This window comes from Cinclus cinclus, chromosome Z (genome assembly GCF_963662255.1).
Source record: "Cinclus cinclus chromosome Z, bCinCin1.1, whole genome shotgun sequence".
NCBI classification, from domain to species: Eukaryota; Metazoa; Chordata; class Aves; order Passeriformes; family Cinclidae; genus Cinclus; species Cinclus cinclus.
Genome location: NC_085084.1, coordinates 85,264,935 through 85,281,924, shown reverse-complemented (window position 1 = coordinate 85,281,924; position 16,990 = coordinate 85,264,935). Strand labels below are relative to the sequence as shown.

Here is a 16,990-nt window from a genome sequence, read left to right as displayed (position 1 = left end):
AGCCGGTCCCCGAGCTCACCGGAGCGCTCCCCTCACGGGCGGGCCGGGGCTCAGCCGGTCCCCGAGCTCACCGGAGCGCTCCCCTCACGGGCTCTCGGGGCTCAGCCGGTCCCCGAGCTCACCGGAGCGCTCCCCTCACGGGCGGGCCGGGGCTCAGCCGGTCCCCGAGCTCACCGGAGCGCTCCCCTCACGGGCTCTCGGGGCTCAGCCGGTCCCCGAGCTCACCGGAGCGCTCCCCTCACGGGCGGGCCGGGGCTCAGCCGGTCCCCGAGCTCACCGGAGCGCTCCCCTCACGGGCGGGCCGGGGCTCAGCCGGTCCCCGAGCTCACCGGAGCGCTCCCCTCACGGGCGGGCCGGGGCTCAGCCGGTCCCCGAGCTCACCGGAGCGCTCCCCTCACGGGCGGGCCGGGGCTCAGCCGGTCCCCGAGCTCACCGGAGCGCTCCCCTCACGGGCTCTCGGGGCTCAGCCGGTCCCCGAGCTCACCGGAGCGCTCCCCTCATGGGCGGGCCGGGGCTCAGCCGGTCCCCGAGCTCACTGGAGCGCTCCCCTCACGGGCTCTCGGGGCTCAGCCGGTCCCCGAGCTCACCGGAGCGCTCCCCTCACGGGCTCTCGGGGCTCAGCCGGTCCCCGAGCTCACCGGAGCGCTCCCCTCACGGGCGGGCCGGGGCTCAGCCTGTCCCCGAGCTCACCGGAGCGCTTCCCTCACGGGCGGGCCGAGGGCGCCACCTGCCGGAGGCGGCGGGAGCGGGCGCGGGCTCTCGGGGCTCGTCCCGGGCCGAATTCCCCTCCGGGCACAGCGGAGCTGCTGCCGGCCGGCCGGGGGCTGCGGGGACAGCGCTGAGCGGCAGCGGCACCTCCCGGGCACAGCAAAGCTTCTGCCGGCAGCGGACCGGGGGCTGCGGCGTCAGCGTCATCTCCCGGGCACACACGGGGCACGGAGGCTCCCAGCAGAGAGGCTGGAAATGCAACACACGCCCTATCCTGGGGAAGGCAGCGGTCATTGCTACTGGCTTTTACACAGCGAATTTCAATGCTTAACTAAAATAAAAGCATAAACTCCGCCTTTTTCTTGGTACTTTTTATTGCGAATGTTGCAATGTAATGTAGTTTCGAACTAAGATTAAATGATTCGCTAAGTAAGTAATATAATTAATTGGAAGACCCTTCCGTAATAAATATATCTATCTATATACCTATAAAGATAGATATATATACATCTCAGTATCTCAAAGCCATTCAAATGAGAAAATGCAACCTTGAAAATGAAGTAGAGGATTTAGTCCTTGCTGAACCATACAAGAATATGGGTATTTAAGTATAATATTTAAGTACTTTACACAAAAGAATTCTTGTGTACAGAAAAGTGACCTTGTTATCTGATACAATCAAGTGCTTGTGAAATATAGTCTCTTACAGAAAGCATTGAATTTTTTCATGATTTAGTGATCTTCTTTCAGCTTGGAGTGCTCTCTTTCATATTCACAACTTGAAGGAGATAGTCCATCATCTAATAAAAAGAGAAATATATTATTTATAGACCAGTCCTGAAAAAAGCAATTCACTAAGTTAATAAACTTGCTGTAAGTTTATAAGCCTAATAAACTTACATGATCTGCGCATTCACAAACATATTCCTAATAATCTTTTCAAAACAGACCCCATTTGTCTTGGTTAGTGTAATAACCAACTGCCAAAGTAGGAGGAAAGTCATTCTCCCAAATAATTCTGTGTGCCATGTCATTTATACTCTGTCTCATTAGTGTGAAAAAGCCAAGTAATAGAAACAACTTAAAGTTTATTTTCCAACTTACTTTTGCACTTAGTCCAACTTGCAGTAGAGATTTGCATCGCCTTTAACTACATTAACATTAATTCACAGAATAAAGAGCAGGTAAGGTATTAACTGAAAACAAAATAACACAGGTGCACTACCCTAAGCCAAACTCCAAGAAGCCTTGGGCTCACCTCTTCCATTTTTTGACTATTTGTGTGTTATAGCCATTTTCCTGCTCTGGGTGAGTCCTTTAGAAAGGATTCCTTTCTTCTTAAGAAATGTACAGCCCAGTGTGAGCATCAGTTGTGGTTGCACTGGATGATTTGGGCTAATAAGGAAGACCCTGAATTCAGTTACCTGTGGTACTTTTCTGTATTTACTTCTAGCTTTGGGGCTTCCTGATCTTAAATTGAAAATACAAGCTTTGAATTAAATTGGCTAAATTTGAGAGCATCCATGAAACAAAGTTCTTGGAGTCTGTTTGCTCCCAATACAGCCAGTCTTTGCTGTGTGCAGCAGGAGGAGCATAGGGTTGCAGACACAGACTCCTCCTGGCTGGCATCTCTATCAATGCATGGGAATTGCAGCCCTTGGTGGGCCTGTGCTCCTGGGACAGCCATTCCAGAAGCTGGCAGCAGGGTTCATTATTTACCTTCTTTTGGTCACATTTAGTATCTCAGTCTCCAACAGGCCACTGCACAGGGAACAGTAACCTGCTGCAAATTTGGTGTCTGGTTTCTCCTAGAACAAGTTTCTGTTCCAAACTCATACGACACATGCCTGGGAAAGTATTTCACATTAAGGACAAATTTTCTGGATGTGCTGTGCCATCATCCTCAGATGCCTGCACCTGGTAATCCTCTCCTGTGCATGGAACACCTTCCACAGCTGTGGTACAGCAGCACCTTACCCCAAATGTTGTCTAACCAAAATCTGTGCACCTGAAATCTCTCACATCCTGACAAATCTACACAATCAACCCCCAAAGGCCAGTTATGCATTTGTACCACTGTGCACATGAATCCCACATTCCATGTATCAGAGTTCTGCTTTATAAATAAGACTTCATTTATTAAAAATAACTTTTAAGTGAAAAATAGTTCTCTTGATTTAAATGTTTAAGAAACTATCACAGCCCTCAAAAGAGTAAAGCACATTCCTTTTGATCTTCATGTTTTCTTCATCTAGAAGGAAGACCCCAGAAATACGTTAAATTTCAGGTGCTGTCCTGAAGCCAAGGAGAAAACAAGACATCATATCCTATCAAGGCAGTGTATCATCAGGTATTTGTGTCTAACAGCAGGAAAGTACAGCTACAGCTACTTTCACTAGACTTTACTTCAGGGTGGAGACAAAGAAATGTTGAATGATGGAAATCAAAGGTTCTATGGCCAAAAGAGGTTCTGCACATTGTCCTCAATAACCTCAATAATTATGTAATGATGTTTGATGTCTGACCACAGAAATGTGGATGTTACTTTATGGTGAAAGTACACACATATGAATATGGTTCAACTTACTGGAGGCAACTACCAGCCTTCCTAAGCAGGATTTATTGACAGACACTTTCAGAAGTCAGAACACTTCCCTCTTTACATTAAATAATGGAATTTGTTCATTTAATTTTATTACAATGGTGCACACTGCAGAACTGAAGATGGAATAAATAGTTTATTTTTTTTAGACAGTATTAATAATCAGTTACTATGATGCATCACTATCATAAAGTCACAGGCAAAAAGAAACCTATGGGTAGCATTCATATCACTGGTGTGAGAGACTTAAATAACAGTTTAATTTAAAGGGTGAATTTTTACCCACATTTAAATAAAAGCCTAAGTACTCACCAATTTGATTGCACCAGGATTTCAGGAGGGAAACTGGGCTGAATTTAGTCCAGGAATATTAATGACATCATATTGCAGTAGAATATGGGAAGAAAAAAAATCTTCCCATTGATGTATTTAAGAGGGCGTATTAATCTTTTTATTGTATTTCATTGTCACCCAAAATAATTCTGCAGCTTTATCACCATGACTGTGCCTGAGGCATTGTAAGAAAATGAGTTTTTTTGTGGATCCTCTGATTTGCATTACACCCCAATTACTTTCTGTAAAACCTCACTGTTACGCTTCCCAGTCTATTTTATAGAGTTTCCCAAAAGAATAGGGATTAATCTGTTCCAAAACCTTGTCATCTTGTGCAACGGCACTAGGAAGAACACTAACTTGAGGGATGAGGAGGGGCAGCATATCAGTAGTCCCAGACTCTTTAGCAAACCCAGGAATGACCACAGCAGTAGCCAGAACCATGGGCTGGAGGAAAGGCAAAGGAGACAGGGACAAAGCTGTGACCAGAGAAAATTCTGCAGCCCTGTGGCTTTACTCAGCCCAAGGAAGAACATCCTGAATGGTGAGGGAAGGGGACAGTCAATGTGATGTGGTTCCTTCTGCCCTCACACTTGTTCTTCACACTAGCTTTGCTGGGCAGTATGCGCTGCTGGTATGATCACTTAAGCATGAAGAAAATAAAAGAATGGCCCAACCAAGCAGCTTGAAGGGAGCCCAGGCACTAAAATCTGCTGAATGCATGCTGTGTTTATGCCCGGCAGCAGATGAAGTCATCAAAAATACAGTTGGTGAGTGACAATCTGTAATCAAGAGCAGAGTGTTACTGTACTGAATGTCTGATACATGAGATGAGTTTCTGCTACTTTTCTGGACAATCCACCAGTTAGAAGATTCTGATATGTTACTGTAAACCAAAAACTGAACACATGGAGTATCTTTACAGGTTTTATCTTACTTACATGTTTCCAACTGCTATTGTCATCTGTCTCCCAGGTGTTCCTGGTATACCAGGGAAGCCCTCCTTTTAAAAAGTGACCACTTTTATTTTCATTCCTTTCCAGCAGCCTTAGCAAATGTTTTGAAATTTCTTCCCACTGCAGATACTCTTCCAGCTGCTTGATATTGTCAGGTAATGCTGAAAATGGTGTCTTGTTTTCTTCTTCAGAACTGTAAGGAAAATCTCCAGTGCTTTTTTTCCCCATTAAATGTCCTGTAACAACAATTAAAGTAACATAAAATTAACCAAAACTGGTAAAGATTTGATTGTTCAAACATCAGCGGGACAGGGAAGGGAAGGGAAGGGAAGGGAAGGGAAGGGAAGGGAAGGGAAGGGAAGGGAAGGGAAGGGAAGGGAAGGGAAGGGAAGGGAAGGGAAGGGAAGGGAAGGGAAGGGAAGGGGCTAGATAGTGTCGAATTGTAGCCCTACAGTGTCATACGCAATTTCTTCTGTATCTTGTGTTACATTGTCAGAGAAAACGTGGCTGAGAAAGGGGCAGCGATAACCAAGCACTTTGACTGGAGACAGAGAGAGGCGCTTGGCAAGATTTGTTGGAATTAGAAGTGGGCAGAGAAGCTGTAGATTTTAGACTTACCCTGCCTCGACACGGGAACCGCGCGTTCCAGTGCCTTGGTAGGAATTAAGCCGCACTTACCCACAGCCCAGTGGCTGCCGCGGGGGTAAATCTTGGTGAGCGCGGGGGTCCCGCCGGGCTGCAGGGGCGCCGCTCCGCCCTGCGCCGTCAGCAGCGCCAGCGCCAGCAGCGGCAGCGCCGCGGGCCGCCCGCCCCGCATCCTGCCCTGCTGCGGGTGCTGCCGGTGCTGCCCCGAACCGCGCTCCGGCTCCACCAAGCCTCCGCCAAGGCTCCCGAGTGCCGCCGCCGCCGCCGCCCCCCATTTATCCGGAGCCGGGCCCGGCGCGAGCGGAGCTCCCGCGCTTGACGCCTCCTCACGGGCCCGCTCCCCGCCCCGCCGGGCTCCGCGGGGGGAGCTGAGGCGGCGCCGGCCCCGGGCGCTGCCCTGCGCGGGGGAGGTGGCCGTTCTCGCTCTCGTCTCGGTTCCCTTCGCAACACTGGCGCGTCCCACACGTTCGTGTTCCCCCGCTCCGTTCGCCGGCGGTCGATGCTGAGGACGGCCCGGGGCACCGGGAGCTCCTCAGGGGGCGGCCCGAGCCGCTGAGGAGACCCGGGAGCCGCAGGGGCCGAGGCCACCCCCGCCCTGCGGGACCGCACGGGACGGGCTTCGGCTCGGCTGCACTTGGGGCAAAGGGTCGCGCTGTCCCTCGCTGGAACAGAGCTTATTTTAATTTGAAGTATCGCCTAAATTTCCTGTCACAAGTGACAGTAAAGTGGAAGCGGATTTACGGGACTTCCTGCTTTCCTTGCACAGGGATCCTGTAAACTTTGCAGCACCCTGAGGTACCTGGAACTGGCCAACTTTGCAGCAAATGGATGAAAAGAATTCCAGACTGAAGAGGCAGTGCAGGGAAAAGGTGGAGACAGTACACCCCTGGAAAGGCTCCGAAGCGGAACACTTAAAAGTGGTTTCACTGGAGTGAAGCTGGGTGAGCAGTGATGGGATATAAAGTCCTGACTGCCGTTTGTCACCCAGGAGAACAGCAGGGACAGGATGAAGTCACGTGTAATAGGGGCAGTTCATGTGATCATTCTGCTGTCTAGAGAACATATGTGTATCCCTGTGGGATACACAGGGAGCAGAGCTGACTGTAAGGAACCTGCCAGCTCCTCCAGCTAGCCCCACATGATTGGAACAGAACTATCCCTACTGGAAGCTCCCATGGATGTGAATTAACATAATTTCTGGGCAGACTCTTGTACAATTCCTTTTGAAATCAACTGTGTATCCTGCTGCACTGAGCCAAACTGTTCCCTTGTTTCGTTTACTGATTAATGTGATTCATCCTTTTCTTTTGGTTATTAATTATGCATTCCTGCTCAATTCACAGTAGTATTCTCATGCCTCAAGTTTCACTGTGCACTCTGCAGTACAGCTACAGACATGTGCTCTGTGCTGAACGACAGCTGATCAAAGAAAATACTGCCATCCAGAGAAACTTCTAATTGTTTGGAGCAATCAAGGCAGGAAATTAAAAAATTCAGGAAATTGTCCATTTTCAGAAAACAAAACTAAAGCAAACCAAACATGAAATCTTACTCAGTTCCTTGTTCCCCAGTAGACGCAAATCTCTTTTACTGAAAATACCACGCAAACAAATAAACTTTTCTTGTATGTCGTATATATGCTATGTCTTTCTTATTCTAATTCTTAATTTATTACCCTTCTAAAAGAAATAATAACTTGATAATATAGGGAAATACTATCCTGGACCCCCCACAACAGAAAAAGAACCAGGTACAACCAAAGGATGTTATGAACTGTGAGTGACTCAACTCACTAAAGACAATCTTTCTCTTCAAGAAGAAGCCTGGTAACATCAATTTGTGTTTGAACATCAAGAAGTGAGTCTCTCTGTTTTAAAATACCGTTCACCTTTTCATGTATCCCATGGCAAAGCAAAATGTTGCTGTGCTTCATGGCAGGAAAACATTAATGGTTTTAAAATGCTATTACCACAATAACACTCTTTAATCTGCTTCCTTTACATTTTAGACAAGCATCATTGTTCTATCAGCAACACGCATTTGATGGCTATAACAAGGGATAATATAAGAATGGTGTGCCTTTCATAATTTTCTTTTTAGGGATCCTGGTGTTAGAAACAGCCAGGATGTACATTCAGAGCAAACACTGGGGGAAGCCTATCTCCAACATAATAACAGGCATGATCACTGAGGAATACTCTGTAAATGTTGAAGATGCTGAATACACTAATCTCCAGCATTTCCAACCTGCACTCAGGGCAGGTGTTCTGCAAATAACCTCAACATCAACTCAGTGCAGCAACAGTTCCCTGAAGAACTGAAGACATTTCTCAGAGAAGAGCTCCACAACTTTACAGAAGCTGAATAATATGAAATAATAACATTTATTTAATAAGGTCCAGTGTATGACAGTTGATACTGTTTGTGCTGAATTTTGTGAAGTCCTGGGACAGCTGAAGCTTGACCACAGTGATTGCTCACTGCACACTGAATGCGTGCCAGGCTGCTGTGGCAGCCACAAGTTTGGGTTTATGACTATGGAGGGGTTCAATAGTTGGAGAATTCAAATTTGAAGCATTTACAAACATGCCTGTGGACCAGGACAGCCTACAGAGACCATCCAGCCCAACAGCCCAAGCCTTTCCAGACTGCCCAGACGCTCAAGGGCCTTGTCCAAGTGCTGCTGGAATGCTGAGCCTGGGGCATCCACCTTTTCCCGAGGGACGCTGCTCCAGGTCTGAGCACCCTCTCAGTATGGAAATGCTTCCTAACATCCACTCTGAACATCCCTGGCACAGCTCTGAGCTACTCCTGTAACTGGATTCCAGTGTCACATTGGCCAGCTGCAAAATATCCAACTGCACCCACCAAGTCAGAGCTGACTGAGCTTGCATTGGGAAAGGTGACAGCTTAAATCTGGATTTCAGCAACACCAAGAGAAGGGAAAAAAAAAAATCTTACTCCACATACACCATCTACAAAAATCACATTATTTTTTCTTAACTGGGATGATACACTTCCAGGAAGACTGCATTAAGGTTCCAAACATTATTCTGCTGTGCCATTTATTACACTCAATTTTATTTCTATACAATTTGACACAAAGTAAGTAATTTTTGTAATACAGTTGGACATGAAAACTGCTTAATAGGACACAAAGGAAGTAATATTACTTGTAGAAATTCAGCAGTTGTCTGCTGAGCATGAGCTGTTACAACAGAAAAAGGTGTCATTATTGTATAATAGCGTATTTTTGCAGAAGTAAGGGATTACAGAAGAAACAGAACTCCAGAGGAAAAAAGCATCATGCTGTTTCTTATCAAAGCTACAAAAACAAAGCCAGCAAGGAAAACAAGTTCTTCTTTGTTGAAGGTGCAACACTGACATTCGAAGACAAGATTTCATATAACACAGTTATCAGGTAAGTTTTTAAATTGAAAATCAATTTTATGTTTAACACTATTCGGGTGTTATATGATAGGAGAGAATAATACATTCTCTAAACTGGCATAAGAGTTCTGACCCCTTCTTGGCAATATCCCTGAAGTGTACTACTGTTCTATTCATTCAGTAATTTACGGGTGTTATTAAACCCCCAGAAAACCTTTTTGTTGGGTTTGTTAAGAGCTAGAACACAAAAGGAAGAATCATCAACAGCCTGAACACCAGCAACACACACAGTCCCTAAAAACCAGGCCTCTAAAAATCAGGCCATTTGGGCTTTTTTCCTTACTCCATGAAGGAGCAAGTTTCAAATTCAAGGAAAAAGCTCTGAGTCCCCACTGCTCAGTACCAAGTCAGAGTGAAACTCCCCTTTTGGCTGTTTTTGTCAGCCACAACCAGCCAACTTAGGCATAAGTCTGACTAAACTCCTAGAACTTACTACCTGTTCAGAGCTTCTGTCCTTACAAGCACCAATCAAAACAATTTGTAAGGTGGAAAAAGAGGGCACAGATTAAAAATAACCCCCAAAACAAACAGGAGGGCAAAAGTGGGTTCAGATGCAACACCAGCCAGGAAAACCCACTGTGGCATGGTAAGAGAGCTCTTAGCTGCTCCAGCATGACAGTCCTCCAAACCAGTGCCAGGCTGGCTGAGAGCAGTCTAGAAGGTGGCAAATATGTAATTTTGTAATTAGCCAGCAGCCAACAGCTTCACTCATTAGGTGTCATTTATTTAGACAAGACAAAAGCTTGCACAGTTTTGTAATTGTATACAGAAATGAAACCATCTGATATATATTAGTTTTTTCCCCCTGTACATTTCCCTTTGATCTTGTGTTTAGGATTCCCGTTTGAGCAGTACATATGCTCCCATCACTGCCAGGAGAGCATACTGCAAAGAAACACAGAACACAGACTCGTTACAATTCCTCTCCACTGAGCTCAGAAAGCACAAACTGTTCAAAAGGTGCCCTCTTAAAACATCACACCTTCCACAATTTCAGAGCTCTGGTCCTACAGAACTGCATGAAGATTTTAAAGTGATCAAATTCATCATAACCAGGCATCACAACTGGATACACTTAACTAACAAAATTCTAATAAATGACATGTTTTCAACTCCTTACAAACAACAAATTTTACTGCCCAACAGTAAGCAAGGAAACCCAGCTAATCCTACATTAGGCACCAAACCACAGACACAGATCTATTAACGTGTATGTCTGGAGGCAAGGTTCTTATCGTCTGTACTTATTTTAGTAATTCAAGTATTCAAAACATCAGTACACATACCTTAAATTTTGGGTAGTCATTCATTATTATAGTTACCATTCCTACATAGGGCAAAAACCTGTAAGTGATAAATTAACAACTGTTAATTTAATTGAAAATTGATAAATGCAAAATTAACCCTCAAACATTACATGAAAGTATTTTAATGTTACTCAGTCTGGAATATTTCAGTGGAATCCCATCATTTACACCTGGGACTAATGCAGATCTGAATAGGAAGTAAAATTTATTAGTTTTCCTTAATCAAAGTCATCTGAGAAAATCTGAAGAGATTTCAGCTCAGCTGGAGAAGAGGTCAAAGTCAAAAGCCCAAATCTTGCATAAAATGCCTGTGGAATGCCAAAAGAATTTCTGAAGAATTTCCAGCCATTACAAGAAGCTGGTTAAATTTTGTATTTTCAGACAAACTACTTGTTATATGTCCTTCTCCCCCCACCCCCCCCCACTCCACATCAGTGGGAGGACTATAGGAAGCAACTTTTCTGGGTTTTGTCCTTAACTACAGTTCTATTTAAGAAATTTAAAAAATACATCAGATCTGGTTTGTATCAACAGCAGAACCAATTTAAGAGCTAATTTTTCTATTTAATTACAAAGTACATTTTACTTTACTTACCCTCTTGCTCTTCCAACAACATCTTTCTTCTCTAACCAGTTCTGACCTTCTTTGTACAAGCCTCTATCATCAACTTCATTATTATCCCCTTTAGTCAGAAATTTGATGTTCCCATTTCCTCTAGAAAGCAATGAGGTGATAAACTAAATAGCACTTAATTAAAAAATCTCAATTAACATCTACAAAGCAAATGAGGATGAAAAGTGTTACAAGATTAGATAACAATGTTTGCTTTCAGCCCTGCTTATTGAACAAACACCATTAAATCATTAACATGACAGACTGTACTGACTTTATATATCAACAGATATTAACAAGAAGTGTTTTTTACAGCACTCCTAGATTGTCAATTGATGCAAGCAATTGCACAATGGACATGAAAGGGATATTGTCCATCCAGGCACTAAACAAAAGCACTGTGTGTTTATCTGCATCTTCAACAAAACACAAATTCAAATAAAGTTCTTAAGCTTACAGTCTTCAAATGAATTTCAGTCAAGTACTGGTATCAAGAAATGAGTTCTCATTAAGAGAAATTAGGCAATAAAAAGAATAAAATAGGTGATTATTGGAAAATTTAAAAAAGCATGGAAGAACAGATATTACTCAAGAAATAAACATCTACAGTTCATGGAACAAATATGTCAATGCTTGCCACCTCCATCTTAGCTCTTCACTGTGCAGAACTAGGAGCAAAACTGTGGTTTGGAAGGAACTGCTTAGCAGAGCAGACATCTGCAATCAAGGCCAAACCAAGTCCTCTCCCCACTGCTTTTCAGCAAGAATTGTTGTGGGCAGTGTGGCCAAGAGACACAAGAATAAGAAGAATCTCTTATTTTATCCTGAGTCAAATTTGGAAAACTTCAGTTAGCAAAGCTCACACATTCTGTCAGGCTGCATCCTGATCCTGAATCTCCACCTTCTGACAAAAACTTGCTCTTATAACCAAAACCCTAACTGTACAACCATCAGCATAGAATGGTTTCTGCTCCCATGAACATTCCTGGATTCCTCCTGGGCACAGATTTACCTGATCCAACCCTGAGCAGATCTGATGAGGGAAAGGTTTCAGACCCTCGAGAAGTGTGGCACAGTACTGGGGACAGAAGTGGATCACATCCGACAGCTGAGCTTTCTCTCACTGCTTATCCTCACCTGCCTTTCTCACACACCAAACCACAATTAAATTGTCACTGAAAGCCACAGGGAAGGAAAGGAGCTTTACAAACAAACAAACCAAAAAAAAGCCAAATTGCATTACTTTTCATGCACTTTGATAACTCTGTGAACTATTGGAATGTCTCTGCCTTCAACTTTAAAAACAACTATTTCACCAGCTCTGATTGGGTCATCATGAAAATTTGTTAGGAATAGCAGGTCTCCCCTGTGAAAAGCTGGTTCCATGCTGCCACTACAAACAAAAAGAAAGAGAGAGTTTGTTGGCTTAAATGAAAAAGTACCATGAAATCAAAGAACATTTAATTCTTACAGATAAACCCACAATTTTAACTGAGATCTATAGCTTCATCCATTCAGTTACACTGCTCAGACCTTTAACAGAACCCAAATTCCAGAAAGCAATCTGCAGCTTACCCATTAAGAGAAGGAACTTGGATTTTAAAAGGTTTCACACGTTTACTGCTCCTACAAACCTCATTGGAACCTGAGCCATGGCTACTGAGAGTCTGACTTTTGCCAGAGCCCAAACACAGCTAGAAGAAAATAAGTGTTTGAGTCTTTCTTTAAATAGGTGAGATTTCAAATTGCATATGTATTCAAGAGGAATAGGGAGGAGACAAAAGGCAAAACAGTACCTGGACTTGAAGGAGAAAGCCTTTTCATTGACTCACCTGAGCACCACAACAATGGGGCTCTCACTGCCAGTGATCACGATCAGCCCTTTCCAGATCATTAGGGCAGAAGACACAATCATAGCGAAATTTAAGACTTGGTAATATAGCTGTGTGAAACAAGAAAATTGCTTTTTAAAGGTACTGTATTTTATTTAGAAGCACAACACAGAACTTCAACGCAAGTGCACCACAAATTTCTAGGCTTTTATGCTAAAATCCTATTTGAACACAAGAACTGCAACATAAAGCTGGAATCCTCTGTGTGCCTTAGTCGTGGGTAGTCCACTCCTGTGTGTCAGTGACAGAGGCAAACACTCCAACAAAGACTTATAAAGCAGGGGAAGCGACCTGGCAAACGATCAAACGTGGTTTGGTCACACGGTCCCGACTCCCTCCAGAGCTCAGAAACACCCCAAAAGGACATGTGGAACACCGGACTACCAGCAGAGGCTGACTTTCTAAGAGCGATTTTTGTTTAAAAAAAGGAGCTGTAGGAGACGAGAAACGACAAAGGATCATTTCCTGCTACTGTCATACTGAAATTTCTTATCTAGAAAATCACTGATTTGACTCTGTGCCCCCAAATTCTCCTGCTCCGCCAGCCCTTCCAGCAGTGGATGCCCTTTAACCACACTCCTTCATTTTTTGTTCCTTTTCTCGGCAGCACACGGGGACAGTGGTGGGAAGGAACCTGAACGCTGGCGTTTGAAAACCCCCGCTCCCCGGTGAGGGGTGAGAGCCGCGGGGGCCCCGGGCGCAGCCCCGGTACCTGCCGCTTGTTCATGCGCCGCAGGTCCCCGAACAGATCCATGGCGGCCCCGCCGCGGATCCCGCCGCTCCTGGGCCAGCAAAACCCGCGCCCCAGCGCAGCGCCAGGGATGACATGGGGACCCGCACTGGTCTCCGGGATCTGTAGTCTCCTTCCTCTCCCGCCCTACTGACGCACAGAAGGCCTCCGCGGCCAGATGAACTATAACTCCCGGATGCACCGCGGCGAAAGGTCCTGATAGCGAGGCCCCTTGCTTCTTGCCACGGAAGGTGCCTGAGCAGCTGGCTTGTACCGAGGGACTGTCGGTGAAGGCTCAGACCCCTCGGCTCGGCGGGAAGAACCCCGCCCGCCCGAGAAGCATCGGGACGGCCTCACGGGGCTCCCGGGGGGCAGAGTTTCGGGTCAGGCGACTGCGGCGGGCACCCTGGGGCCTCCGCTGCGTGTGCGCAGCTCATTGGCAGGACGGGGAGGGCGGGGGGGCGCGCGCGCTCTGTGCAGGTGGGGCACTGTGAGGGGCGGGCGGGGCGGCCGACAGGGGGCGCTGTGCTGAGCGCGGGAGCGGCGTGAGGGGTCGGGCGGGCGGAGGGGTGTGAGGGGATCGAAGCGGGCATCGCAGTGCCCTCCTCACCGTCTGTGAGCGGAATCATTTCATGGCAGCTGCTGGCGGTGACCTCAGTGTTTGCTCAGGGACTGCGACCAGATCAGAGAAGAGCACAGATGCTCAGAAAGCCGCGGCCGTGTGTGACAGCCCCTCGGTGCCATCCGCAGTTTTGGCGGCCGGCAGGGGTGGGCCGGGGCTGCTCAGAGCGTGCCTGCCGGTGGGTCAGACTCCCAGTAGCACAGGTAGACTTCACACCTATTTCCCGTTCGTCACTGAATGAGCCTGAAGCTGCAAGCAGGCACAGAGATAAAGGTCACAGCCCTGGGCCTGACTTCCTGGGAATTAAACGGGCCAAACCGAGTCAGGCATTCACCAAGTTTAAAATTAGGCCCTGAAGACTGAGAATGGGAGAACAGAGAACACATGAAAATGCTACTAAGATAAATGGAAGCAAACTGTCTAACCAGAGGGGTGTTTTTGTGATTTGCCAAAAATTCACCAAGACTTTAATGTTGGTAAACACTTGGGCAAACCAGACTAGGACTCACTCAGTGAGGCAGAACTGGCATTAGATCACAGAGGAAGGTGTGATGCTCTCAGGAATGAAAAGAAATGGCAAATTGGAAAGAAAGCTCCAAGGACACCAGCTAGGCATGATCTAGATAAGATCCTTCACTTCCTCACCTGACGGTTCTTCCAGTGACACCAGTATTTGACTTACTACGCAGGAGTTCCTCTAAGTTTACGTGATTTCAGGTTAGTTCTCTGCTATCCTTTAAATACTCAGGGAAAAGCATCTGCTGCTATCACCTTTGAGCAGATACAATATTCAGAAGTAATTACCAAGATAGAAGGAGAATACACAAGAGCAGACTCAAAGGTGGTGAAAAGATTCTGAATTTTCTTTGTACAATTAAGAGTTTAATTATAAAGGTGTGTAAAAAAGTTCGGTGTTCTGTATGGGTGGGATCTGCCCACTGACATGTTGTATTGACTCTTCCCCAGCAAAAGGTTTTCTGCAATTCTTCTGGGTAGGTTTTACATACCTTACTCTTTGGACAGATTTTTTTTAATAGAGTTTTTTGCCTTTGTGTACAAATCTGCTTGCGTTTATTTTTATTAAAAAACCCTGAGAAAACAGGGATTTTAAATGGTGATTGGGACAAAATTATCAGGCTGAACAATCAGCATAAGGGAGACTAACAAATCTCAGTCTCCAAAAACCTCGTTGAACATACCAGTAATTTACACTAGGGTTCAGACCATTAACTCATAGGCAATTAGAAACTATTTGACAAAAGCATCTTTGTTAAATTTGCTTTGCTATTGGAAGGAAATCCCTGTAATTTCTTGTGGTTATAGCTGTACATTCCACTTGAGCTATTAATTTATTAATGCTGGGTATCATCTGCATCAATATCAAAAAAACACAAGAAACCATGCTTTTGCTCCAAAACACTGTGTATCACACCCAAATTCCTTGTAAAGTAGAATAGATTTAATCCTTAATTTGTCTTTAATTATCTTTGCATTTAACAGTAAATATTTGACACTTTTCTATTACCTGGTCACACAAGGCATGGCTGAACATAAATGGATGAATTTTCATCCTAGACTAGAGTTGCAATGCTGCCACTCAGAACAAAGGTGAATGGCTGTCATAGAAGAATGATCTCTGAGTGTTATTTTTGAGTAGTGTTTTAATTCACCAAATACGCAGAAAACTATTCTTGCTTATTGTGAAGCAGAAATAACATTTTTGGAGGCAAAAGATAAGCAGCAGCTGAGAGAACCTAAATGACAAAGCATGCTCAGTGTTGGAACAACCTGCAGTCATTCCTGACAGAAAGAATTAAAAGTGGAAGTCGAGATGGTAAAATCTAATTCTGTAATTCTGTAACAAGTGGAGTTTGTGTGTGGCAAATTTAGAAAAGCGAGAAGGCAGCTTTATGTTGAGACCTGTGAGGATTGAAGCTATTTTTTTGCTTTTTTTTTCCTTTTCTCCACATAGATGTGACTTTCTTTTGTCTGAGTCATGAACTCACACTTAATTCTGAGATTGCAGTTCCTTTGCCTGTTGGTTTGATTGTGCTTGGTGTTTGATATCTCAGAAAACACTAGGACTCCTCCACTGTTTGTGGTGAAGCAAGAGAGAGAAAGTAGAAAGCTGCTTTTCTTCCTTTTCCAGAGATGCTGGGAATCACCCACACCTCTGTTGGTAGCTTTGTTATTTCAACATCTGCGTGATTTCGATTGTTAAAAGTTACATATATTTTGAAATCTTCCCCTGCGCTGGATGTTTGACTTCAGTATTTGTACAGTAGATCTTCTGGGGCTCTGCAGATAGAAAAATATGCTAGTTTTTTAGTACACGGAAGATGTAGCTTTTGACATTCTGGCATATTTGCCAGACCTTTGCGCACAGTCAGGCATTAGTGCTACCTGCATATGTAATACTGAATGACAGCTTCCAGGGGATTGGTCATAGGCACAGAACTCACCCCTCTTCTGGATACTTTTGTACTTGTATTTTATTGCACGTTTGTAGCAGTAGAAAGACTGTTTCCTTCCTGCACGCCCATGGACGCACACCCCCACTTTGGAGGCCGCTGGTAGGGAACGGGTGTGGCTTTTGTCTTGTGTTACTGAGTCTGGGAGCTGCCAAGGACCCATTCACAGGCACAGTTTGCAACCCCGGTGTCACTTTCTAAGTATATGAGTCAACATTTTGAGTCTGCTCTGCGACCCGGTGTCTGCAGAACTAATTGGATTTCAGCTGAGTGGATTTGTTTCAGGGAGTAGTTTATTTGTGAAAATACTTTATTTTTCTCGGGAAGAAGGGTAAGGGGAGGGAGGGATCCAGCTATCTGAACATTCAATTGAATTTAGCAAATAATGTTCTCTTTTCCTTCCCTTTCTCCCATGGAACACAGAAAAAAAAATCAGAAACAATCACTAGATCAGGAAATATTGTTGTGATTGACCTGCAATATTGGTCTGGCCCTCAAAGGTACGGCACTGTTAGCCAAATGCTGAAATGACCCCGGGGAGAGCAATGCTGATAATGCACTGCATCCATAGCCCACCATCACTTTAGAGCCATTGAATACAAAGATAGCACAATTGGAGAACAGAAAATAAATGAACTGCATAAAGTCTTCCACCGAATTA

The 16,990-nt window shown here is 45.1% G+C and overlaps 2 protein-coding genes across 4 annotated transcripts; both read right to left on the bottom strand.

Annotated features, from left to right (window-relative positions):
- Nucleotides 1–1,129: 1,129 nt before the first annotated feature.
- Nucleotides 1,130–5,677, bottom strand: GRP (gastrin releasing peptide). Its single transcript, XM_062513635.1, has 3 exons — nt 5,278–5,677; nt 4,585–4,835; nt 1,130–1,508 (listed from the first exon to the last, which is right to left on the bottom strand). Exons 1-3 carry the CDS (start codon nt 5,414–5,416, stop codon nt 1,455–1,457), a joined length of 444 nt encoding a protein of 147 aa, XP_062369619.1. The 5' UTR covers nt 5,417–5,677; the 3' UTR covers nt 1,130–1,454.
- Nucleotides 5,678–8,295: 2,618 nt separating this feature from the next.
- SEC11C (SEC11 homolog C, signal peptidase complex subunit) lies at nt 8,296–13,338 on the bottom strand. 3 transcript variants are annotated; one of them, XM_062513488.1, is made up of 6 exons: nt 13,219–13,338; nt 12,447–12,556; nt 11,858–12,007; nt 10,597–10,716; nt 9,981–10,038; nt 8,296–9,579 (listed from the first exon to the last, which is right to left on the bottom strand). In XM_062513488.1, exons 1-6 carry the CDS (start codon nt 13,258–13,260, stop codon nt 9,526–9,528), a joined length of 534 nt encoding a protein of 177 aa, XP_062369472.1. In that variant the 5' UTR covers nt 13,261–13,338; the 3' UTR covers nt 8,296–9,525. The 3 variants fall into 3 exon arrangements, with proteins under 3 accessions (XP_062369472.1, XP_062369473.1, XP_062369474.1); XM_062513489.1 differs by lacking the exon at nt 10,597–10,716; XM_062513490.1 differs by lacking the exon at nt 11,858–12,007.
- Nucleotides 13,339–16,990: the final 3,652 nt, after the last annotated feature.

Excerpts from the sequence above, each read along its gene's own strand:
- GRP (XM_062513635.1), bottom strand. The coding sequence starts at position 5,416 with ATGCGGGGCGGGCGGCCCGCGGCGCTGCCGCTGCTGGCGCTGGCGCTG. Across the intron at positions 4,836-5,277 it reads CGGCAGCCACTGGGCTGTGG|GACATTTAATGGGGAAAAAA; the intron begins GTAAGTGCGGCT and ends TTGTTGTTACAG. Across the intron at positions 1,509-4,584 it reads ACAATAGCAGTTGGAAACAT|ATGATGGACTATCTCCTTCA; the intron begins GTAAGTAAGATA and ends TCTTTTTATTAG.
- SEC11C (XM_062513488.1), bottom strand. The coding sequence starts at position 13,260 with ATGGATCTGTTCGGGGACCTGCGGCGCATGAACAAGCGGCAG. Across the intron at positions 12,557-13,218 it reads GGCGCATGAACAAGCGGCAG|CTATATTACCAAGTCTTAAA; the intron begins GTACCGGGGCTG and ends TGTTTCACACAG. Across the intron at positions 10,039-10,596 it reads GTTGTTGGAAGAGCAAGAGG|GTTTTTGCCCTATGTAGGAA; the intron begins GTAAGTAAAGTA and ends TATCACTTACAG.